Source organism: Carlito syrichta, unplaced genomic scaffold (assembly GCF_000164805.1).
Source record: "Carlito syrichta isolate Samal-C Ts95f unplaced genomic scaffold, Tarsius_syrichta-2.0.1 Scaffold55413, whole genome shotgun sequence".
In the NCBI taxonomy this organism is placed as follows: domain Eukaryota; kingdom Metazoa; phylum Chordata; class Mammalia; order Primates; family Tarsiidae; genus Carlito; species Carlito syrichta.
In genome coordinates, this window is record NW_006999509.1 from 19,807 (window position 1) to 45,654 (window position 25,848).

Genomic DNA, 25,848 nt, shown 5'->3' on the forward strand with positions numbered 1-25,848 from the left:
TAAAATTATACACAATGTAGGTTTAAAATTAAATACATTTAGGATTAGAAGATTAATTTCATATATAAGTGTAGATTTAGACTTAAGTTCTGTTTAGAAATATAAAATGTAAAATAGGTGACAAGAAAATAGCAAGTAATATAGATAAGGCAATTAGAATTAAGAAAGTTAAATTTTTTTAAAATAGAGTATTAAGAATTCATAGTGGGTAAGATAAGGGTGGTTATATAAAAGAAAAAACAAGTCAATATATTGCTGCTAAAAGTATACATAAGGGTAGAATTAAAAAATAGATTAGTAAAGGAAAAGAAATAGAATAGCAGGGGAAGAGATTCAGTTGGCCTAGAGGTCACAGGATGTGGCTGATAAATTGGCTCCTGGTATTTTGTTACACCACTGGTAGCAGGAAGGAACAAAATGAAACTTGAAAGGTCAACTTCCCCATAAACAAAAGAAAAAACATGATGTAAACATTTAATGTGTAACATGGGATACATTTTGTGGGTAGAGGGGTCAGTAAAAAAACTATACAAGCTTGTAAGAACTGAATAAAAATTGGCAGAGTCTTGAACTCTCCCCAGGAAGAAGGATCCTGTCATTTTCATCTTTTCTTTTTTGCCGCTTCCCGATTCCCCCATCTCAAGCCCTGACTCTCTCCTGGAGCTGGACTCCAGCAATAAGGTATCACCAAGTTGCCCAGGCGGGTCTCAAAACCCTGGGCTCAGGCAAACCTCTCGCCTCCACCTCCCTAAGTGCTAGGATTACACCTCCCTAAGTTCCTAGTCTAATGTTGCCCCCGGAAAAAACAGGGTTACTGGTGTCTTTTCACTTTTCCCTCACAAATTCCTTGAAGTATAAGGAGAAAAGGAGATACTTCGGGGGGAGGCCTTTGCACTCTACCAGTGTCACGTGGACAAACCTCAGAGGAGGCATGTGCCATGTGCCTGGGCTATGCTGCCTGTAAAGGAGGGTGACTCTGAAGCCATTATGCAGGCTAGGCCTGGCAGCAGGAAGGGAGAGTTTTGCTCCTAACCACAAAGGGCCTGCAGCTCCCTGGGTAGAGTGTAGGTTTCCTGCCATGAGTGTAGGTTTTCTTCGCACCAGGCCAGTCTCCCTTGCAGCATCTAAGTGCAAACATGCCAAGCCTTTCAGGCACTACAACTTTCATCTTAGCAGTTGCTAAGTAAGAAGCTTCAACTACTGCAGGAAAGACTGTGACTTTTTTTTTTTTTTGGAGACAGAGTCACTCTATTGCCCAGGCTGTAGTGCAGCAGCATGCTCAGGGTCACCACAACCTCAACCTGCTGGGTTCAAGTGATCCTTCCACCTCAGTCTTGCAAGGAGTTGGAACTACAGGAGCATTCCACCCTGTATGAATAATTTCTTTATTTACTGAAAAGATGAGATCACCCCAAGTTGTCCAGGCTGGTCTCAAACCTTTGGGCTCAAGCAAACATCTCACCTCCGACTCCCAAAGTGCTGGGATTATAGATGTGAGCCACAACACCTGGCCTATCATGATTGTTTTTATTTTATTTTATTTTATCTAATTATTTAATTATTTATTATTTTCAGTCGAAGTCCCAGTCTGTTGCCCAAGCTAGATTGCAGTGTCACGCTCATGCCACCTTAGCCAAACCCTGCTAGGCTGAGGCAATTCGTCTGCCTCAACATTCCAAATAGCTTGAACTACAGGTGTGTACCACCATGCTTGGCTTGAGTTTTCTTGATTTATTGCAGAGATGAGGTCTCACCAAGTTGCCCAGGCTGGTCTCAAACCCCAGGGCTCAGCCAATCCTCTCATCTCAGCCTTCCAAAGTGCTGGGGTTTGTTTTTAAGAACAAACTGCCAATAACTGATACATTGCATTAAGGGAGACCACAAACCTCATTTTGCAGACTTTAACATAAGGGAATAAAAGAATCTTTCTGCAAAATCTTAGCGGTGAAAACAGCCTGAACGTTGAAAAATAAGACCACCAAGCCGGGCTCGGTGGCTCAGCCTGTAATCCCGTGCCTTTGGGAGGTTGAGGTGAGTGGACGGCCTGAGCCCGCGGGTTCGAGACCCGCCTGGGCAGCGAGACCTCATCTCTACAATAAATCAAAATATCAGCTGGGCGTGGTAGCATATGCCTGTAATTCCGGCTACTCGGAAGGCTGAGGCGGAAGGATCGCCGGAGCCCAGCAGGCTCCCGACCACTGCACTCCAGTCTGGGCGACAGAGTGAGACTCCAACTCAAAAAAAAAAAAAAGAAAGAAAAATAAGACCACCACCTAGAATTTTTGAAAACACAAAACCTCAGCCCCCAATTTCAATTCAGATATACAAGATAAATATAAGTCAAAAATGAATGAAAGCACTCAAGCCGGAAACAGAACTTTGCTACATTTTCTAAGGGGAGCAAGAGTGCAAAGTCATAAAGGGCCTTTTCTAGGCAGGCAGACCTAACTTTTCTTTTTTGCTGTAGGATCTTGAACATGTATCTGACTTGACCGCTCTGAACTTTATCTTCAGTTCCCTCTAAAATGGGGAATATCTACTCCACAGGGTGGAACATGAAGCCTAACTGAGTGTGTGCACATACATATAAATATAAAAACACCCATTTCACACATATAAATGTATGTGTAATAGGCCAGGTGTGGTGGCACACATCTGTTATCCTAGCACTTTGGCAGGCCAAGGAGAGAGGACTGCTTCACCCCAGGAGTTCAAGATCAGCACGGACAACATAGTGAGACCTTATCTCTACAAAAAAATAAGTGAAATAAATAAAGGTGTATGCCTGGATTTCCACCTACTTGGGAGGATGAGGCTGGGGTGAGCTATGATTGTGCTACTGTACTCCAGTCTGGGTGACAGAGTGAGACTACAACTCAAAGAAAAAAAGTATATATATTACATATATACTCATACAGAAAAATGTGTGTATACATAATATATATATATATTTATATATGTACCTATTTTAGGTTTATCTATATCTATCTATAGTCATGTATCTTAGCATACAGTAAGCATGTATCTTAGCACAAAGTAACAGGAGCTGATATTTTTATCAATGATAGCTTTCAGACTGTCCAAAATGGGGAAAAAAGACAACTAAACAACCTCAAGGATTTTAATGACGTGCAAGGTTTTCCTTAAAGAGTCAATTACAGGCTGGGCACAGTGGCTCATGCCTGTAATCCCAGCACTTTGAAAGCCAAGGCCAGAGAACTGCCTGAGTCCAGGAGTAAGACAGCCCGAGCAACATGGTGAGACCTTCATCTCTACAATAAATCAAAACATTCACCAGGCGTGGTGGCATGTGCCAACTACTTGGAAGTCTGAGATGGAAAGATCGCTTGAGCCCGGTAGTTTGATGTTGCGGTAGCTATGGCCATGGTACTGCACTCCAGCCTGGGCAAAGGAGACTCCGCCTCAAAAACCAAAAGGCAATGACAGCCCAAAGTGTATGGGCACGAGGCTGCCTTTCCTCAATGAGGCCAAACTTGAATACTGCACATCCCCCCTCTGTGCTGCTGAGAGGGAAAACACCTGGTGGCATGAAGCAGGGACAGGAGGAGGGACAGCCATGTGACTGATACCTGGCTCTGTCCTCTATCACTCAGTTTCAGAGGAAGGTTTCATTTCAGCCTAGGTCCTGAGGAAGGAGTTAGGGGATGAGGAGGCCCAGGGCAGGCCATGGGACAACCCTGAAAGGAAGGAACGATTTATTCTGAGGTCTCCAGGCTCTTCGCAGACTGAACTCATCGTCTCTCTCACTGGCCGTGAATGGGTGCCCCAAACCTAGCATGGCCTTTTAGACCATCCTGTTCTGCCCAATCTGAAATGGGACATACTACTGAAGGGGATGAGAGCAGAGTAAGAAGGGAGACTGAAATCTTTTGGCTTCTAATTGATGCTTAATGGACATCAGAAATCTGCCCTAATGTGATTTGTTGTCCTCATAACAAACCGACCAGAATGTGTAACAGGACTCACCTAAGTTTCAGATGACGGGTCTATAAGGAGACTGAAAAGTGACATTTAGCTTGCAGTTTAAATAATGGAGATGGTGTGAAACGAAACGGTAGGCAACAGGCCAGGAGGAGTGCAGAGCAACAGAGCAGAGCACTCACGGGTCAAGCTGAGATCTGACTGATGTTCCCAACACGAGAGGGTCCACACCAGAAACACTGCAGGACACCCCATATGTGCTAGTCCATGGCTCAGCTTAATTTCAAAAAACTTCTGGGGAGTCCTGAAGCTGCAGGGCCTCTTGGGTTTCCTGGATTCGTTCCTGGTTAAAGGTGCCTGTCTCTATTTGCTTACAGTTCAAGGTGGGATTCTTTTCCCCTTGAAGCAGTCAATATTTCTCAGCTTTTGCAACAGGTACACTAGATTTTGGAAAAAGTCTCAAAGGACTGTTAGAGTTTCTGAGGCCCAAATGACAGCCCATTCGACACGTGGAGCCTTTTATACACAGCCAAATATTACTGGTATTTTTGAGAGTAAATCAGAGACTTTCTCTCCAAAACTATACATGTAAAAAGTTACCTTGCTCTCAGTATAACTTACATGGGCCAAAAAAGGGGAAAACTTCAAGATCTGAACTCTAGATGTGTAATTAAAAGGAAGAGTAATGAAATAACAAAAACTTCCCAAAGGCAACCTTTAGTGTTATGAAGACCTGAATTCTGTAATTTCTATTTGGAAGGTTTTAAACATTAGATATATATAAAATCAGAAAAACATGAGCTGAAGGCAGAATGAAAAGCATCCAGGCAACGGCTTCACACAACAGAAAAGACATTTCTCCTTTTGCTCTATGTGTTCACTCCAAAACAATGAGCATCACCTGCACTTACCTCCTTGTGAGTTTTGAAGTTAATTTACTAAAAAGATTAGTGGAGCCTCGGCTTCGAGTCTGGGACAATGGTGTGGCTTCATGGGACAGGCTGGGAGAGGCAGGGGGGCCGTTATATGTTGCAGTTCGCCGCTCCCGGGGCTGGCCGTGGAAAGTGCTACGACTGGCAGTACCTCGTGGGAAGCGTATTCGATCTGGAGTGGCTGCACTGCTAATACTGTGTGTTGAAGCAACTGGAGTTCTTTGATCAGGAATAGTGCTATGAGACCAGAAAGTAAGAGACTCTTACGATCATGGCACACAAAAAATTTACAGTCACAATATACCTTTTATACACAGTGGCAAAAATGGGTATACTAAATTCAGATCCAAGGTGTATTTTACAGGACCTGGGAGCAAAAGTGGGAAAGGGTACCCTCGTAGAATTTAAGGGACTTGTATACATATGTTTTCACGGACTGGATTAATGCAGGGAAATTTATTGAGAGAGAATGGCTAACTCAGGCTCTTCCCCTTTGCTTCCCTCTCAAATTGCTTACACACAGAGAACCGTGCCAATATGAAAGCAAGAAAGGATAAAGGCAACTAAAAGGTTCTGGAAGCACACACACGGTCTAAGTACAAAATTCCACACGCTGAAAGCAACTTTGGGAGGAGTGGGAACTCCTTACACACTTTGTAGTATGCAAAGGCACGAAGACACACACAGGCGACCAAGGACACCATGAGACACGATGTGCTTAACTAATCACATGGAGAAAGGACACCTTGTGAACGACTGTAACAAAATCTTGGACTATAAATTCCACAGCACAAAATTAAGACGTGGGTAAACACCAGTTTCATGAGGAATGTGCACTTTTCTTACATAGCCTTGAAGTTATTTCCTGCGCTGTCTATCAGAGGTAACATCATCATGGGGTGCCCAGAGGCTGACACAGACATCGACTTCTGATGTCTCAGCCGACAGGTAGAAGATATGGTACAAACTGAAGCAGGGCTAGTTGCGTAAGCGAACATTTCCATCAGGCTGGGAGGGATTTGGGTTGAGGCAGAGTCAGAAACACAGTATGAAGGAGTAGTGACCACACAGCAACTTGTGTGTAATGTACATACCTTCCTCCCAAACCATTTCATTTTTGCCAAAGAATAAAAATCTCTTAAATTTCTTTTGGGGATTCTGGAGCAATTTCTAAGTGTAGCTGATTTTTTTCAAACAGTAATCTTAAAAATACTGTATTACCTTGAAAAAACAGCAGCTTACATGTCTGAGTATTTGTGTATGTGAGAGGGACAATGTTCGCTGAGTTCTGAATAAAATAGAGCCTATTCTAAGTAGTGTCCATTAAAATCTAAGTGATAAAGTGTATATATGAGCATGCTGTGCTCTTAATCTATTCCAAAAACACAGACATATTTTTGATGAACCAATAATTACAGGTACAGGAACGAGTTGTTACATACCAGAGTATCCTATGTTGCTTTAACAATGTAGTCTAGAAACTTCCTACTCAAAGAACATTTAGTCCTTTATAAAAGAAAAGTCAAAATCCCTAAAAACAGAGCCTCTTCGTCTAAGATGGGAAAACTCATCAGAGCAAATGAACTGTTTACAGACACACAAGAGGAACAGAGTGACTGAAGATTGCAGTTTCACCTGGCACAGACAGCTACCAGGTAAAACTACCCACAGGAGTCTCACAAGGACCACACTATTCCCGAATTCCAGTTCAGTCATTCTGTCCTTGGAGTTCAAGTGGCAGTTTCTTTATGGATAAGCAGGGATTTCGCTTTCCCAGTGTCTTTCCACAGAAATCCCTTCAAAGGACTGACTCCTTGAAACCAGAAAGATCTTCCTGTCCCTCATTCCACATACCCTGACCAACCACATCTTGATGGTGTCAACCTTCCTAACAGCCCCTCAGTTGGCCCATTCCTTCCACTTCTGCCTCATTCCTCATCTTCCTTGGACTCCCTGCTCATTTGACCCCCACACCCCTCTAATCTATCCACCTTACAGCTACGAACTTCCCAAAATACAAACTAGACCTTTCCACTTATCTGCTCACCACCTTCCTACAGCACACCGAGTCTTTGGGATGAAGTTCAGACTTCTAACCCTGACAAATCAAGTCATACATCTTCAAGCACCTGAAGTCGGCCCCTGCCATCTATCTAGGCTTTGCCTGAAACACCATGCCTGTAGTTCCAGCTACCTGGAAGGCTGAGGTAGAATGATTGCCTGAGCCCAGCAGGTGGAGGTTGCAGTGGCTTTGAGTGTGCCACTGCACTCCAGTCTGGATGACAGAGTGAGACTTCAACTCAAAAACATAAAATAGGCCTCCCGGCCCCCAATAAACCCCAGAACACCCAGGAAAAAAACATAAAATAATTATTATTTTAAAAATTGCTCAAGAGCTGCTTGTCCCTGCATTTTTAGAATTCTGTCCAGCACTTTAGAAAGCTCACATGAGAGGATTGCTTGAGCCCAGGGGTTCGTAACCAGCCTGGGCAACATGGTAAGACCTCCTCTATGCAATAAATAAAACAAAATTAGCTGGGCATGGAGGTGCACACCCATAGTTCCAGCTACTTTGAGGGCTAAGTTGGAAAGATCACCTGAGCCCAGTAGGTGGAGGCTGCAGTAGTCGTGATCATGCCACTACACTCTAGCCTGGGTGACGGAGTAAGAATGCAATTCAAAAAGAACGAACAGGCCGGGCTCGGTGGCTCAACCTGTAATCCCGCGCTTTGGGAGGCCAAGGTGAGTGAATTGCCTGAGTCCGTGGGTTTGAGACCTGCCTGGGCAACTTGGTGAGGCTTCATCTCTACAATAAATCAAAAAAATTAGCCGGGCATGGTAGCACGCGCCTGTAATTTCAGCTACTTGGAAGGCTGAGGTGGAAGGATCACCAGAGCCCAGTAGGTCGAGGCTGCGACGGCCAGGAGCATGCCACTGCACTCCAGTCTGAGCGACAGCGTGAGACTCCAACTCAAAAAAAAAAAAGAAAGAATTCTGTCCTCTGCCTTGGGAGACCGACTCTAAATAAGAACTGGAAACAAATGCCCCATACAAAGAAAAATTTATTCAGTTTCAACTCAAAAAGGAAGAATTCTGTCCTCTGCCTTGGGAGACTGGCTCTATACAAGAACTGGAAACAAATGCCCTATAAAAAGAAACATTTATTCAGTTTCATTTTCTTTTGTCACTCAGTAGTATCCATTCTTTTCCTGTGGCAACAATATTCAAATTTTGCTTTAAGGTATGCAACTCTAGGCCCCTGGGCTGCAGATGAAGCTGACTCCAATCCAACTTTTCCCAGTTTCCTTGGCCAGTGACAAGCTTACAGATACCCAGAGCCAGACCCAATAGATCAAGGAGACAACTGCAAGGCTTCTGCTGGAGCACAGCTGTGAGTGGGAAGACATCGGTTCTACTAAGTGGGCACCGAGAATGAGGAGACAGACACCGACTCTAGCCCTGGACTTTTTTAGTTCTATGAACTCACAGAAGTCTTTTTATATTTAACCCTGTTTGCACTAGGTTTTCTGCCACCTGCAACAGGGAGAGTCCTAACTGATACAAGTATTTAAAGAAACTCTGGGTTGATTCTTGTATACATGTATGGGCATACATATCATACAAAAATTTTATTTTTCTAACAAGTTACAGATAAATACAACTGTCTTTTGGGTTCTGTTATCTTTCAGGGAAAGTCTAGGATCAACACACTTTATGCCTCTGCCTACCTCCTGACATTTTTTTTCCCCATCCAAATTAGGAGCTAGGAGCAATGGATATACCAAAGAAACCAGGGGAAGACCGGGAGGCAGGAGTTGTTTGGCGTCTTTCCCAGTGAATAGAAAAGGCCCCAAAGACTATGCAGAAGGAAAGAGCTTTAGTCAGTTTGCAGACCAAGAGGTAGTCCTACCTACTACCCTGAGCACACTGCTGACTGACCAGCAGGGTAGCAAGACATACTGGCATATAAGCAAGGCAAGAGCGTTGAGACTAGATGCTTTGCAGCAAAAAAATGGATCCTTATTATAGTTAGAGATCCTTCTAAAGAGAAAATGCAAACTAATACTTTAAGTTAGTACTTTTTTTGACATATTAATTTCAAAGGTAATTAAATAAACTGTTTCTTTAGAAATTTAAGCAAGCCACAAAACTGATTTTTCTGACTTTTTCTCTTTTGTTTTTTTGAGTCAGAGTCTCACTTTTGCCCAGGCTGGAGGACAGTGGCACACTCACGGCCACTGCAGCCTGAACTTGCTGGGCTCAGGCAATTCTTCTGCTTCAGCCTTCCAAGTAGCTGGAATCACAGGCACGTGCCACCACACCCAGCTAATTTTTTAATTTATTCTAGAGACAAAGTCTGGCCATGTTGCTCAGGCTGGGCTCAAACCCTTGAACTAAAATCCTCTCGCCTCTGCCTCCCAAAGTGCTGGGATTACAGGCATAAGCCACTGTGCCTGCCTGATTTTTCTGACTTCTACAATAGACCTGGCACCCTGATTTAGGAAACATTAAACTCAGCGGTCTGCTGAATTTCAAGTTTGTACAATCAAGTTCACAAAAAGTCTATTTACAACAGGCAGCCCCAACATCACAACAGCCTGCATACTCAGAAAGGCTATCAAGTTGGTTATGAAAGTTAAAGAACATTCTCCCCCAGAAAAGGGTTAAAAATTATGTTATTTCATAGTCTAGCCCACAACATTCTACATAAGCTAAACAGTAGCTGTGTTCATTTAAATCTTACTTTATAGAAATAGCAATGCTCTTCTTAGAATTCCCATGGGATGAAGCTGAGTTCCTTTTAATCTTCCCAACTGTTATACTTAAGACCAATTATCTTAATCCCCTATAGCTACTAAAGGACAGGTACTTTGAAGTTGTTTGGTATGGCATCCAGCCCATATCGTAACATTTTACCATGAAATGCTTTGGTTGCTGATAAGAGCAAAAGCAGAACTAAAATGTACCATGGGCCTATAGAACTCTGCTTGAGCCCAGGAGCCCAAGACTACAGGGTGCATGATTACACATGTGAACAGCCACTGTACTCCAGTCTAGGTGACACAGCAAGACCTCATTCCTTAAAACAATCTCTCTCTCTCTCTTTTTTATATATATATATTTTTTTTTTTATATATATATACACACACACACACACATATATATACATATATATGTATATATATACACACACACAAATATGTACATATATTGATGCATGTGCTAACTGTCCTCAATCCTTCTCTATTCAACTTCTGACTTGATGAAGAGCAAATGGTTAAGCGGATTAAAGTAATAAAGTCACTTTAAATTTTATCAGTGATATCCAATACCTAAAACTTCTTCAAAATGATTCTGTTGTGCTTCCTGTTATTTTTCTTGTGTGGGAGGGTCTTTAAATCCATGTAGTCTAAATAGCTTCATACAGATGTCTAGAAGCATATGAAAAAGTCTGGGCAGGATGTTCCTGCTATGTAGGTTGTTCAGCAACATTATTAACTTGAAAGATTAGGTTTAGTCAGTATAAATTGAGAAAATTCTTCACACTCTTATCTGAACAGCTTATGACTAATAATGACAGCTAATATTTGTTGAACACTATGTGTCAGTGTCTAAGCGGTTGAAGACTCATTGTAAACCTCCATGATCTTGACAGAATCATATCATCGAAGACGTAACCACACTTTCTCATGCCTGGTTAACACCAACTATTGGTCATGGTTGAGACTGGGCCATTTTTCAAGACTGACATCAGAAAGTTAAGAATAATTACATCAAGATGATTACAGGAAGCAGGCAGGTCTTCAGCATGCCTGGTTTCAAAGTGAGTCTTAATTTAGAAAACTACTCACAGGTGCTTGTGCCTAAGCACCAGCTAGACAAAACCTAGCCCCACTCATGATCAACTTTATTTTTCACAGTAAAGCTGATAAAACAGAAAGATTTGCTGGGAGCAGTGGCTCATGCTTGCAATCCCAGCACTTTGGAAGGCGGAGGCAAGAGAACTGCCTGAGCCCAGAGGTTCACAACCGGCCTGAGTAATATGGTAAGACTGCATCTCAATGGTAAATTAAAGAAAAAAGATTAGCCAGGTGTAGTAGTCCCAGCCACTAGGAAGGTCAAGGCTGTAGTGGCCATGATGGTGACACTACGCTCTAGCCTGGGCAACACAGTATGACTCCGACTCAAAAACAAAACAAAAAGACAGAAAGATTACTCTAGTAATAATTAATAAAACTAATTTAAAAATAAAAACACTATTAAAAATCAATTAGCTTGTTTATGGCAAAAGGAAAAAACTCTACATTTGATGAGTGGTATGTTTAGAGTAGTAAGATAGCAAGGGTTCCAGGCATGTGGAATCTGTGGTTTAAACTTCTACAGACTTTTTATGAGCCATGATCACTCTCTCTTTCTTTTTTTGGAGTCAAAGTCTCACTTTGTCATCCAGGCTGAAGTGCAGTGGTACAATCACAGTTCACTGCAGCCTCAACCTCCTGGGTTCAGGCAATCCTTTCAACCTCAGCCTTCCTGAGAAGCTGGAACTAAAGGCATGTTGCCACCATGCCTGGCTAATTTTTCTATTTTTTGGTAGGGATGGAGTCTTGCTATGTTGCTCAAGTTGGTCTCCAACTCCTGGGCTCCAGTAATCCTCCTATCTCAGCCTCCCAAAGTGCTGGGATTATAGGGGTGAACCACCACACCCAGGCACCAAGATCACCTCACATTCAAATTCTATACAAACATTCCGCTAAAAGAAAAAAGTCCAACATATTTAAGGTTACAATTGGAGCTTGATGTGTTTGTTTCAGAAGCTAACATAGGTCCAGGTATCCTGCAGCTTATCAGTATTTTTAATTAGTGAAGGAATAAGACATATAGGTGGGAAAAGAGAAGAGAAAGCAGTAATCTGCCCAAGAAGGCAGCTGGGCAGAGATAAGGCTAATTGTATCTGACTGAAGACTCAAGCATGGATTTTGAGAGTGAAACATAGAAGAAACTTAGCTTATTCTTTAGTCTTTTAAAAAAGCCTCAGCATAACCATTAGAAAGCATTCAGACATTCTACTGCAGGACAAATGGCGGCCTGGCCCATCCCCCCTAAGCAAATCTCCTTCAGATGCAAGACCAGGACAACCCAAACATTCATGGTTTAGCATAATAATCTCTAGTAAACTTCTGATTCCTTGTAAAGGCCAAAGTCATAAGAGTTTGTACACTGCAAATGTCTGAGTTTGTGAATTGCAAATGTCTAACAAGTCACTTGCAGGAACCCCCTCACCCCAGGGTTAACCTAATCAGCCCTCTGTGAACTATGACACAGATAAGCCCCACCATGGCAGCAATCACTAACCCACCTATCTGCCTGCTGTCCATCACCTGACATCATCAGTACCTGTGATTGCCTGCCCCTTTGTGATGACGTGGAAGCAGACCACCATCCAATCACCCTAATGATCTTCCCCCATCAAAGGGAATGGTTAAAAGGATTCAACCACAAGCAACCAGTGACCTTTGCCTTGCTAGACTCTGGTGTGGCCCTGTGCTCTCTGAGCTATGGCTGTCACCATGCTTCCTGGCTTTGGTCCTTCTCCCCCACCTTGGGGAGCTGAATCTTCTCTCTTTCTTTTCTTTCTCTAATTTACTTTTAAATAAACTTTTATTTCTTAAACTTTTTGTGTGTCAAAGTTCTTTGCATTTACTCAGATCTCTAGGTTGCCAGCACGCACCTCCGGCTTGTCAGTCCCAGCAGTGCTGCGCACCTCTCTGAGACTCTCCACCCTCACCCTGCCGTACCCTAACAGAGAGAAAGTCAGCAGTCATATTTAACTCAACTCTAGCCTTAACTGAAGTCAAAATTATGACCACTAGTTTCAGCTCTCAAACCTAATAGTTTTCCTCTTCCAATTCATTTACAAGATAGAAAACTAGAATCTAGATATTACTAAAACTACAGGCCTGCCTCGTAAGACCTGGCACTGAGCCTCTGCTTGGCACCTTCAAAAGCAAAGTATTTCCATGAATGATACTAAGGGAAGGAGTGTTTCAATGAATGAGGCCCCGATCAGGATGCGAGGCAGTGAGCACCAACAAGCAAGGTGTCATCTGCAGGGGAATGCAGACAGGAAGTGAAGCTGAAGAAATTAAAGACATCGTCCAAACTATTTCCCAAGAGTCCAACAAACAATGTACAGAAAGCAGGATTAGAAAAGCATATCCACATGATCATGTACACAGGATGGGGAGCAGGGAGTAGATCCTGCTCTCAACACCCCTGAGACATCTGACTTGGTGCCCCATAGTCACATATCCTAAAGTTAGAAGGAGCTAGACAAAGCAGTTCAGCAAGGCAGAAGCATCTGTCAAAATAAGAAGGGCCACGGAACATTTTCCCAGTCTTGTAGACTAAAATCTAGAACATTAGAAATTTCTATCAGGTCTTCTACCAATAACTCCTATTAAGTTACTTTTGAACTAGAAGAAATTTGATAGAGTTGAGAACAGAATTGTATTAAAAATCTATCAGAGCTAGACTACTATTAGGAAAGATCTATACAGTCACTATCAGTGAACTAACTAGCCTGACTGCTATATTCAATTACGTTCTTACTAGTTTTTAAATGTACTGAAAAAGATAATGTTAAAATACACACATAGGAGTCAGAAAAGAGAACATGGAAATGTTGCTAAAAACTCACTGAATAATTAACATCATCTGACAGAACAAACTTTATGTTTCAATTCAAACTTAGGTGATCTACAGAATGCAGAATAATAAATAGTTTGGTTTTTAACAGTGAAGAAGAAGGAAAAAAGAATCTTTGCTTAGGCTGTGATAAAAGTTGGCGAGCAAACATTTCATGTGGTTACTGAGATCAAAGGGAAGACTAAAGATTAAGGAAACATAAATCTTACAAAGCAATTTGAGAAAGTAAATGTCAGAAGAAAAAAAACAGTTTTGATGGTAGACATGATCAAACAATGCTCAAGTCAGGAGGATGACATAAACTTAGTTTTATGGACTTCTATTCCAGGATCAGCTTGACTCCTATAGTGTTGCTTTCCATTTAGTTTATATACCACTCTTCTAAAAACAGAGAAGGAAAAAATCCATGCCAGCCTAAGAAATCTGTTCTATACAAAATACAGTATAGTTAACTAATCTCTACCAACCCAACTGCTCGCTCTCTTTTTTACCTCCTCCCAAACTAGCCCTACCTCACTATCTCTGCACCTACCTAATCCCACTTTACTAACTTATTTTCTTATTTCGTAATCCCCCCCAAAGTTGTTTGTATGTTTCCCTCCTTACTGACATATCCCTTATTAGTATTTTAATCATGCTCATTCTATGTATGCTTGCCCCTCAACCAGATTAAAAACATTTAGAAGACCGTATTACCCATTTCTCTTGGACCCTCAAGTATATCGCTTTCTAAACTAGAGACTGCTACTACTCAGCCATCTGAACTCTTGGGCAGACTGCTGACCTTTAACACCCACTCCTCCTGGGGTGCATGTCCTCCCAAGGTGTGGTTCTCTGCCTTACATCCTTATCCTCCTTCACTTTCAGCCTTTGTTCATATCATTAATCTACACAAAATAATCTCCATTTCCCTGTTCCTTGTTCTACAATGAAGCCAAGCTTACTATCTACCTCATCTAGGAAACCGCCTTCATTTAACTCAATCCTTTTAATCACAATACAGAGCCAGCCAGAAAGATGATGCTCTAAACAAGAATTTGGAATTGTAGTATCTTGCTAAAACTCAACACTCAATCCTAACTTACCTTCAGAGAATACTTAGTGTTATAATTTGAATTTTGATGCTAAAAATTGAGAAGTAGCATGCTTCCATTTCTCTTGGGAAAAACAAATTGTATTGCAAACAGGTAATATTTCATACCTGTTTTCTTTGCCATTCTGAATCACTGAGTGTCTATCGGCTGTAGTTCTCTCACTGCAAACATAAGTATTTCGCCGTGTCATTCCACCAGATGCTGTGTTACTCTATAAAAAAAAGGGGGGCATTTTTGTCTTAAACTATTTGGAAAGTACAGTAAAATGAGAAGAAAAAGAACTCATCTATATAAACAGGAATACTCAGTCTTTAAATCAATCTACACTAAAATATCAATAGTAACAGCCAAAGATCAGAAACAGGGGTGGGGAGGGCAACCTCTACTAGCAGAAAAATTAAAAACAGCCATGGTATGGGGACTCCAATAATGGTTTATAATAATCAAGAAAGTAATAATCCATGGACTAAAGAAGGACAATATGGTAAGCCACTATTTTTAAAGGCAAATACTTTCAAAATTAAACAGTAGGATAACAAATATAAGATAAATATAATTAAAAATAGATATAAAACATCTGCATGACACTACATTTAATAATAGATCCACATATAAGACACCAAATCATGAGCAATAAAATAAAAAAATAAAGTGGACCTGATCAAAATTAGAAATTGCTCACCACAGGACATTATCAAGAAAATGAAAAGAAAATCAACACAATGAGAGCAAATATTTGCAAATCAAATATCTGACTAGGGTCTACTATCCAGAATACATAAGAACTCTTACAACTCAACCACAAAATGACAAACAATTCCATTTTAAAATGAGCAACTTAGGCCAAGTGAGGTGATTGTCTGAGCCCACCGGTTTGAGAACAGCCTGGGCAATTTGGCGAGATCTCATCTCCACAATAAATCAAAAAATTAGCGCACGCCTATAGTTCCGGCTACTTGGAAGGCTGAGGCAAGGATCGCCTGAGCCCAGCAGGATGCTGGGGTGGCTGTGAGTGTGGGGCTGCACTCCAGCCTGGGTGACAGAATGAGACTCCAACTCAAAACAAAAACAAAAAGAAAAGAAAACTATATGCGGAGTTAAAAGAAAACAGCAGACACAAAGCAATGCATACTGAATGACTCATTTATGTGAAATATTCCCAACAGGCAAATCAATAGAGAGAGAGAAAAGACTGGTGTTTGCCAGGGCATTGGCGATGGGAGTGTAAGAAGTGATTACTTAATGGATACAGGGTATAGTGGGGTGTTGAAACAGCTCTGAAACTAAAGAGAGGTAGTGGTCGCATGGCATCATGAGTGTATGTACTAAATGCCACTGAATCACACACTTTAAAATGGTTAATTAAAAGCCATGTGGATTTCACATAAACCTAATATTTTTAAAAAATGGAAAAGGCAAGGAACAAAAATCACAACTAAGGAATTTTATCAAATAATTTTTACAAAAAGATAAAATAGTCACCACTGATACAGCATGAGTAGACCCATGTACGGAGGAATTCCAAAGACCAATGGGAGAAAATTATAGTGATGTTGCTAACAATGTTTTTCTCTGTAATCAAATGTAGGTGACTGATAATGGGTAAAATGATATGCTTTCAAAGGGCAATGTGAAGATAAGAGCAATGAGGATGAAAGGCATGAAGGCAGAGAATGAGGAGTCCTTATCTTCTCTGGTGTTAACTGTCAGTGAAAGTTGGAGACTGAACTTGAACGGCAGGGCTGTAGAAAAACAACCCTATCTTATGGCATTCAGAAGCCAATATTAACCGTTTTTCATGCAGGGTTTACTCTAAGCACAAGGTCAGATGATAGAACAGACAAAACTCCCTGGGCTCTTCTATGTGCTCTTGTCCCCAGAATGGCACAAGAAATTCTCTCATTGGCAGTAGCAGGGCTTTCCCAAGAGTTCCTCAATCCAGGGTTTTTCTGGGGATACCAGCAGGGCTGCGTCACTCTTAATTTTGTAGGGAATAACAGGCTTACAGAATCATCTTAAGATTGTTCACTTCTCTGCAAATTGTTCGTGAAATTACCCTAGGAGTGCTAAGAATAATAACTACTACTTTAGTTCAGATAGTAAAAGTTACTTCATAGTAAAAGTTTCTGAAGCTGAATGTATTCTATTTAATTTAGCGAATACTACCTACTTAATAGGGAGATTTTGTTGCAGGTAGGGATTAAGAGCTGGATTTAAATCAGTAGTGTAATTTAAGGCAATCACCCAAGTTTTCTTTCATTTTCTTCACCTTAAAATGTAGCTAATCAAGCCGGGCTCGGTGGCTCAGACTGTAATCCCACACCTTTGGGAGGCTGAGGTGAGTGGATTGCCTGAGCCCACAGGTTCGAGACCCGCCTGGGCAGCAAGACTTCATCTCTACAATAAATCAAAAAATCAGCCGGGCGTGGTAGCGCATGCCTGTAATTCTGGCTACTCGGAAGGCTGAGGTGGAAGGATCGCTGGAGCCCAGCAGGCGAGGTTGCGGTGGCCGGGAGCGGCCACTGCACTCCAGTCTGGGCGACCAAGTGAGACTCCAACTCAAAAAAAAAAAAAAAATGTAGCTAATCAGTGGAAAAACACTTAGCATGGGCTTTCAATGTGGTAAGAACTCAGTTAATGTTCTTTATCACTAAAGCCCTTTGAAGACTCAGTGCAAATACTACGCCTCTGGTGTGCTGGCAGTCAGGCCTCATAGTGCATCCACGGTAACCTTCTATATGCTGACCTCTGTCTACACTGGCATTGTTTTCATCTACTTCCTGTTAGATTGTGAGTTTTTTCCATCTCTCAGCAACTGACATAGCCTAAGGCTCAGCAGATGCTTATGTTTGTGAAGTAAGTGGAAAGAGCCCTTGACAAAAAGAACTAGATCATTTATCTAGTATATATATGGCAGACATGGTATAGTCAATGTTTGTGTTCTCTCCAAAATTCATGTTGAAACTTTTACTCCAGTGTAACAGCATTAAGAGGTGGGACTTTTAGGAAGTGATTAGGCCATGAGGGCCAGGTTCAATCCTACCATCTGTGGATTCCACTGTAGTTCAAAAACACTTACACTAGAAACAGTCGAACTTTTCTTGCGTTCGGGAATATCCGCCTTATTGGGATTACTTGCATTCCCAAGCATGGGACTGGCTGGAGCGATTCCCTTTCCTCCAACAGCAGTGCCACCTGATTTCCGGGAGGAAATTCCATCTTCTTTGAGGTCACTGTCTGTAGTGCTGGTCTGACTCCTTTTTGGATATGCTACCACCGAAGGAATAGCTGGCCCAGCTAAAACAAAGAGTTCACTTTTAAAAAGACTATCGTTTCAATGTTACTCTGTGAAAATAAACATTTTGTAAAATGATCAAAGATTGCTATTCACCCCCCAAAAATTATAAAACAGCAAATCCTCTAAGATGTTTCCCATTTACACACAATGTTTACTCTATGCAATGAATTCAATACTGAAACTTACTTATTGGTCCCTATATTTTTCTTTTCCTAAATGTTTTTTTTTTTAAATAAGCAATTAGAGTTGTCCTTTGGAATTGTTTTAAGGGGGTGTTTCAGAATAGATAAGTAACCAAACTAATTAGATGCACACACATCATACAGAATAAACTGATTCACCTTTGTATATTTAGTGAAGTACGTGCTTTTTTATAACAGATGTCTTTTATAACCTTTAGGAACAGAACAATATAGATTTTATGGACCATTTCTTAAAGTTTTACCTTGAATCTTTTATAAGCATTCATGATCTTCTAGATAAACAAGAATTTGAGTAGTCAGGGGAAAGTGGGAGAAGCAGAGGAATCATGCAAGCGACAAGGAGGACACGGGCAGAGGTTACTGGTCACACCCCTTACTCCAGAAGTAGTGCATCTAAGGAAACCTCACGTGGAATATCAACTGATGTCCTGTAGTGAACGATATGGAGACTCTAACACAGCACAGGAGATTCAGAGTGCAATGAATTTTGAGGTAACAAGTATACTCATCAGACATGCTGTCCAGTGGTAATCTTAAAGAACAGCACCAAATGCTTATCATTTACTCTAAGGAATAAGAGACTGTTATATTTTAAGTCTGTAAAAAGGGAGACACTTCTTCTTGGACAAAAATCTAAATGGCAAATCTATTTGAGACTTGAATAAAAGTAAACAACAGCTTAATTTAATTTATGGGACAAAGACAATTAAGCTTTCATTTGGCAAATTTAACATATAAAACAAAGACTTAAGCCCTACAAATGGCTTGTACTGAATTTTTACATTTGAATTAAAAATTGTCAATCAAAAGCCAGGCACAGTGGCTCACGCTTGTAATCTCAGCCCTTTGGGAAGCAGAGATGAGAGGACTGCCTGACTCATGGGTTCAAAACCAGTCTGGGCAACATGGCAAGACCTCGTCTCTACAATAAATAAAAAAATTAACCAGGCATGCTAGTACACATCTGAAGTTCCAGCTACTTGGAAGGCTGAAGTGAAAGGATCGCCTGAGCCCAGCAGGTCGAGGACTGTGGTGGCCGTAAGCATGCCACTGCACTTCAGCCTGGGTGACAGAGTAAGACTTCAATTCAAAAAAAAAGATTGCTAAACATGAAAAAAAAAACAAAGACTTAAGCAAGTATAGAATAATACTATTACCTTTAACACTTACTTTTCTTCCCAATATCATGAGAGGTCTACTGACACTATGAACTTTCAGGTTACTATTGATTTGCTTTCAAACTTTTATTATTTGTATTTAGAAAATGCAAAACTTTTTAAAATTTGAGATTCTGAATGGAAACAGACATTGATCTATCCACTGACTTCATTCACATTTCACTAGTCTTATTTGCAGTGACTTCAGTGTGTGTGTATATGGTTTTATACCCCTTTATCACATGTGCAGATTGGCCATCCATCACCAGGCAAGATGCTAACAGTTTCACAGCAAAGGTCTTGTGGGATACCCTTTCACAGCCATAGCACCTCCTTCTCACTCTGATTCCCTTCTATGAATCCTGTTCCCTATCTTCATAATCCTGTCATTTTAACAATGTTGTGTGAATGGAACCAACAGAATGTAATTTTTTATTTTTTTTCCACCAGCATGATTCCCATGAGATCCAAGTTGTGTGTACCACAGTTTGTTCTTTTTTATTGTGAGTAGTAGCCCATGATATGGATGCATCACACAGAAATATAACTTTTTAATTAAAAAATAATTTTTAAGAGTCACAGGTTCTCTCGGTCACCCAGGCTGGAGTGCAGTGGCACAATCATGGCTTACTGTAGACCTGAACTCCTGGGCTCAAGGGATCCTCCCACCTAAGCCTCCCCCCATAGCTAGGATTACAGGTGCACGTCACCACATTGGTCTTTATTTTTTTGGTAGAGATGGGATCTTGCTTTGTTGCTCAGGCTAGCATCAAACTCGTGGCCTTAAGTAATCCTCTCACCTCAGTTTCCCAAAGTGCTGGGATTACAGGAGTAAGCCATCACTCCTGGCCTGAAACTTTGATGCTTATGTAGACAAATTATAAGTCTTTTTTAAATGGGTTTAGTGTTTTATGTTAAAAAGACTTTACCAGTCCAAGTCATAAAGCAAATTATCACATTTTCTTTTAATATTTTTGGAGTTTTATGTTTTATTTTTACATCTTCGCTCCAATTGGAATTCATCCTTGTATAAGATGTGAGAAAGGCATTCAAATCACTTTCTTCCTGAGAATTACCAAACTGCCCCAGTACCATTTCATTATTGATTAGTAAACCAGTGGCTTAAAAAAAATTTTTTTTAAGAGAAGAGTTCTCATTACTATGTTGCCCACGCTGGTCTGGAACTCCTGGGCTCCAGCAATCCTCTTTGCCATGGCTTCCTAATGTGCTAGGAATACAGGCATGAGCCACCAAGCTTGGTGGGTGTCTGTCTGTCTGTCTGTCTGTCTCTCTCTCTCTCTCTCTCTGTTTTTAAAAAACAGGCTAAAGTACCCCTTGAAAATCTGATGAAGAGCACCCTTCCCAGGTAGGTTAGTGTATACAAGGGGTTCACACATGGGTCTCAAATTTAGAAGCATGGCTACAAATTACATTGTGGCTTTAGAGAAGCAGGCATACATGCAGAAGTAGGGACAGGGGAGAGGTGGCTAGAAGGGGTGGTGGGTAAACTAAAAGATGGCCTGGCTACAGGCTTGCCTGCCTTCACCTGCTATCAAGCGATGTCATAGTAGGTTCTGAGCTCTCAGTTATACCCTAGAAGCAAACACTGTAGACAGTTTACTGATATTAGTACACTGTGCTGCTTTAGTCCAAACCATGTAGAGAGGCAAGCATCAGCAGAAAAAGAAATAGGAACCAAGCCAATGTCACCGTTTTTTTTTTTTTGTTTGGTTGGGTTTTTTTTGGGGGGGTGGTTTGTTGTTGGTTTTTTTTGAGTTGGAGTCTCACTCTGGCACCCAGACTAAAGTGCAGTGGCCACTCCCGGCCACCGCAGCCTCGACCTGCTGGGCTCCGGCGATCCTTCCGCCTCAGCCTCCCAAGTAGCCGGAATTACAGGCGTGCGCTACCACGCCCAGCTGATTTTTTTGATTTATTATAGAGATGAGGTCTTGCTGCCCAGGCGGGTCTCGAACCCACGGGCTCAGGCAATCCACTCACCTCAGCCTCCCAAAGGCACGGGATTACAGGCTGAGCCACCGAGCCCGGCTCAGTGTCACCGTTTTTTAGTACAAAGTCAAATCTTTCCACATCTCAATGGTCTGTGTAGTCCTTAAGTGTCAAATCTCAAGGTAAAAGAATGTTGAAAAACGTCCAGAGAAGAGAAATGAAACGAACAAGGAATGAATGGGGGTTCCATATGAGGACATATCTTTAAAAGTTAGGTCCAGACTAATATATATTTGGTTCCTAAATCCTAGAATAATGGAATTAAAAGAAATACCTGCAGTGTTAACATTTATAGCTATGGGTAAATACAAACACATGCTAAAGTCTCAGAACTCTTAAAACTTGGATCACGGATCACCTTGAGGGCAGAATAACTGCAGAGCTCAGTAAGCATATCCACTGTGGTCTTAAGCATCAAAGGATTGGTGAAGTTGAAAAGGGAGACTGGGGGCCAGGCACAGTGGTTCAATCCTGTAATTCCAGCACTTGGAGAGGCCGAGCTTGGAGGACTGCTTGAGCCCAGAAGTTCAAGATCAGCCTAAGCAACAGACTGAGACCTCATCTCTAACTAAAAGTTTAAAAAATGAGCCAGATATGGTGGCATGTACTGGTAGTCCCAGCTACTCGGAAAGTTGAGGTGGACCTGAGCCCAGGAGGTTGAATTCGCAGTGAGCCATTATCATGCCACTGCATTTCATCCTGCACAACAGATTAAGATTCCAACTCTTAAAAAAAAAATTTTTTTTTCCAAAAGAACCCACAGACTAAAGCAGAGGTCCTAGAGGGGCAAATGCTAAGGTTTCCAACCAGCTAAGCATTACCTAGCAAAAGCCCACTCACTGAATGCACCAAGGCAATCAGAGACTTGAGCTGATCAGGCCAGCACCTATAGGAATGCTAAGAAATAAATGCCAAGAAGGGACATCAAATCAATCTCTAACTCTAGCAGGCTATGAGCAAGAGATTGCTTCCCAATGTAGGGGACATCTTGCTTGGACTCCAGGAGAACACACTAGGATATTCCCAAACTTACCATGATCACTGTATCGTCTCTGCTTCTGGCTTGAAGAAACACTTCTCTGCACTTTGTGATGAGGAGACTGGCCAGTACTGTTGTTGAGATCACTGCTTGGCCTAACCTTAGCAAGTGAAAGATTGCTGCTAGAACTGGAATCACTAGCATCCAGCTAAGAGAAAATGAAAAACAAAGCAAACCACAACACGAACCCAAATGATTTATTAGGAATCTAAATTTCTCATAACACAGACCTTTCATAAATAGTTCATATAAAGAGAGGGGAATTATAATGTACAAAAATGACAACCCTAAACGCAAAAGTAATTTTCTGACTGCTGGAAAAAGTCACATAAGGTTATGTATTTATGATCTTCTACCCAGGTTTTTCAAATAAAATGTTCCATTTACTTCATCTGATACTTTATATCATTTCTAAAGTATTAATGACCAGAGGATGACTTACAAAAGACTGGGCTTATGACAATATCTAACATGAAGGGTTATTTTTAAAAGAGTCGCTTTTAATGGTCATAGGCATTAGATTTGCCATTTGCAGGTAAATCTAAAAAACTATATACCAAATGTACTCCATTTAATAAAACAATAAAACTAAGAAAACAGTTTACATAACCTGTTAATTTACACAAAGAGTATTTCACCTCTTACTCTCTGACTACTCTTACCTCTGAAGATTTTCTCCCCAGCAATAAATATGTAGCTGTGATTTCGTCATATTTCATTTTGCCAAGCGATTCTTGAATTTCTTCTTGTGAGTATCCCATTCCCACCATAATGTCTAAAAGAAGGGTATAATAAAAATTATGTGTTTTGTTTGGGTAAAAAATGACCCTGTTACAGAGTAAAATAATTATCTCTATATGACCTCAAAATTTACACCTTTTCTAACATAAATGAGGACTTGTTTCTGAGTTACTGGGTGTCATCATAGGGAACTGAAGGTAGTAAGGTCCTAAATATAACAGAAAAGACAAGCTGTTTCATATAACTTGTATTTAACTTTCTATTATGCACACTTCAGGCATATACATGAGTCAAAGAATAAATACGCTATGTACACAAACACATACACAAGCATGCAGACAGAGAGTAATTACCTATTCTTTTCTGGTCTGAGATGTCTAGTTCTGGTTCAACAAATGGTTTAAGTTCATCTTCCTCATGCCCTGCATTGATCCATCTGTCCTTCATGATTTGCTGAAAAGGCGAACTGTTCATTAGCAGTGGAAAAGAAAATATTCTAATAACAACAATATTTAGAAAAATCTATTTGCAACATTTCATTGACTAGAGCTCACAGAGTAACTTAAAACATTACTTTTAATGTTTCAATACCTGTTTTAAAAGCCCCAGAAATTATTTCACATGTCACACAAATCAAGCAAAATTCTAAAAAGTCTCTAAAGACTCTCTAAGTTGTTACTTATTTCAACCTATGTGATTACCTCTAGAGTGCCTCGTTTAATTGGATTTAGCACCAGGAAACGTTTGAGAAGGTTTTCACAGTCTGTAGACATGTAGAAAGGGATTCTGTATTTCCCTCGCAATACTCTCTCCCTTAGCTCCTTTGGGGAGGTAGAGAGGAAAGAAAATGAAGTGAGTCGACATTTAGGTTAACAAAACAACAAAAACCCCACTGAAACCTTCACAACGATATAATGATAAAAACTTTAACTCATATCACTTTATGAAACTCCTAAAAATTCTGTAAAGTACATGGATGCAACTGCTTATTCTACCTTCAAGTTTTGCCCATCAAAGGGAAGCGAGCCACTGACGAGCGTGTACAAAATAACACCGAGACTCCACACATCGACCTCCGGCCCGTCATATTTCTTGCCCTGGAAGAGCTCGGGGGCTGCGTAAGGAGGGCTGCCACAAAATGTGTCGAGTTTACTGCCAACAGTAAATTCATTGCTAAAACCGAAGTCGGCTATTTTAATATTCATGTCGGCATCTAACAATAGATTTTCAGCCTAGAAGGAAAACATCAAGACAAAAAAGAAGTTTAACCTAAACAGAATTAGAACTATGACGGAAAAGCTTTTTGTAGTGATATAAAGTTAGTATCTCTTAATAAAGTAAGAAAATATCCTTTCTGGAGGAAAAAAATAAGAAACAAATTAGAATTCCTATTTTTGTAATATTAACAATCAACAGTAGACATGAGTTACAGATTACCTCTAGCATTAATCTAAACAAAAGATACCCCAATTCAAAAAAAAGTCCTGACAGGTTTAATTTAAGAATAATTAAGGGTTAAATAAAAATGGGTACCTGCTTTCAGTGAAGAGTCACATTTCATAAAAATTGCTAAATAGTTGTAAAATGGTTATTACTGAAGAGAGGAGAATCTGAAACTTCACTCAAAAGACAAATCAAAGTCCTTTTCATCTATTATATTTTTATTTTTTGAGTAGGAGTCTCACTCTGTCACCCAGACTAGAGTGCACTGACATGCTCACAGCCACCGCAGCCTTGACCTGCTGGGCTCAGGTGATTCTTCCACCCAGCCTTCCAAGTAGCTGGAACCACAAGCATGCACCACCAAGCTCAGCTAATTTTTTTATTTTTTAATTTACTGTAGAGGCAAGGTCACGCCAAGTTGCCCGGGCTGCTCTCAAACCCCTGGATTCAGGCAATCCTCTCGCTTCCACATCCCAAAGTGCTGGGATTACAGCAGTGAGTCATCACATCTAGCCTCCCTTCATCAATCTTAACAAACACTTACTATGAGGCTACTGCACAGCAGAAGTTCTCTTGGTGTCCAGAAAAGTAATGATGAACAAGTAAGACACGGCCTTGCACTCAGGAGCTCATAGTTTAGAAGAAGCAGAAAGGGAAGCAGCTGCCCTGAGACTCAAGTGATGCGATGGAGGAGGCATGAGGAACTGTGGGCCCAGTCCTGAAAGGGGTGGGAGTCTTACTGGAGGACGTGAAATCGAAGCACAAAAAGGTACAATTGATCATAATGGGTATGTTCATGAGAGATACTTCAGGTTGAATAAAGGGTCAAAGAATTCAGGTGCGAGAGAGCATGCTTCACTCAAGAAACTGACAGGATGTGGAGGGGATGCAGAGAGAGAGGGCTAGGGAGGAACACGGAGGGCTGTCCTCGAGAAGCTTGGGTTTCCATCCTAAGGGCGATGGGAAGCCACTGAAGTGTTGTTTAAGCAGACAAACGGCAGTCTTATTTGTGTTCGTAGAGAAGGCCATTCTGAGCGCACTGTGGAAAACATACATGGGAAGAAGAGGCAAAACTGGAAGCAGAGAACAGGCAAGAAGGTCAAATCAAAATCAAGGATGAGATGGTGGGTGATGTAGCAGGGACAGACAAGAGTGAGGTTAAGAAATATTTAGAGCACAGCAACAAGAGACCTGGTGATCGTCACCTGAATGAGAAGGAAACACTCAAATTTAAGAAGACTTTTAGGCTCTGAGCCCGCTGTACCAGAGGGCCACTTAGTTCTGTG

The 25,848-nt window shown here is 41.1% G+C and overlaps 1 protein-coding gene across 8 annotated transcripts in view; it reads right to left on the reverse strand.

Annotated features, from left to right (window-relative positions):
• MARK3 (microtubule affinity regulating kinase 3) overlaps positions 1 to 25,848 on the reverse strand; it is a 96,011-nt gene that overhangs the window by 9,739 nt on the left and 60,424 nt on the right. For 3 of the 8 annotated variants that reach the window (XM_008049609.1, XM_008049580.1, XM_008049572.1), the window contains exons 8-15: positions 24,115 to 24,351; positions 23,821 to 23,940; positions 23,473 to 23,572; positions 23,041 to 23,153; positions 22,373 to 22,526; positions 17,754 to 17,971; positions 14,782 to 14,885; positions 4,854 to 5,111 (exon numbers count right to left, since the gene is read on the reverse strand). In XM_008049609.1, coding sequence (XP_008047800.1) covers positions 4,854 to 5,111; positions 14,782 to 14,885; positions 17,754 to 17,971; positions 22,373 to 22,526; positions 23,041 to 23,153; positions 23,473 to 23,572; positions 23,821 to 23,940; positions 24,115 to 24,351 — 1,304 coding nt within the window. Of the gene's footprint in view, positions 1 to 4,853; positions 5,112 to 5,720; positions 5,883 to 14,781; positions 14,886 to 17,753; positions 17,972 to 22,372; positions 22,527 to 23,040; positions 23,154 to 23,472; positions 23,573 to 23,820; positions 23,941 to 24,114; positions 24,352 to 25,848 lie in introns of all 8 variants that reach the window. The other 5 variants (XM_008049587.1, XM_008049615.2, XM_021708017.1 and 2 more) reach the window with 4 other exon arrangements.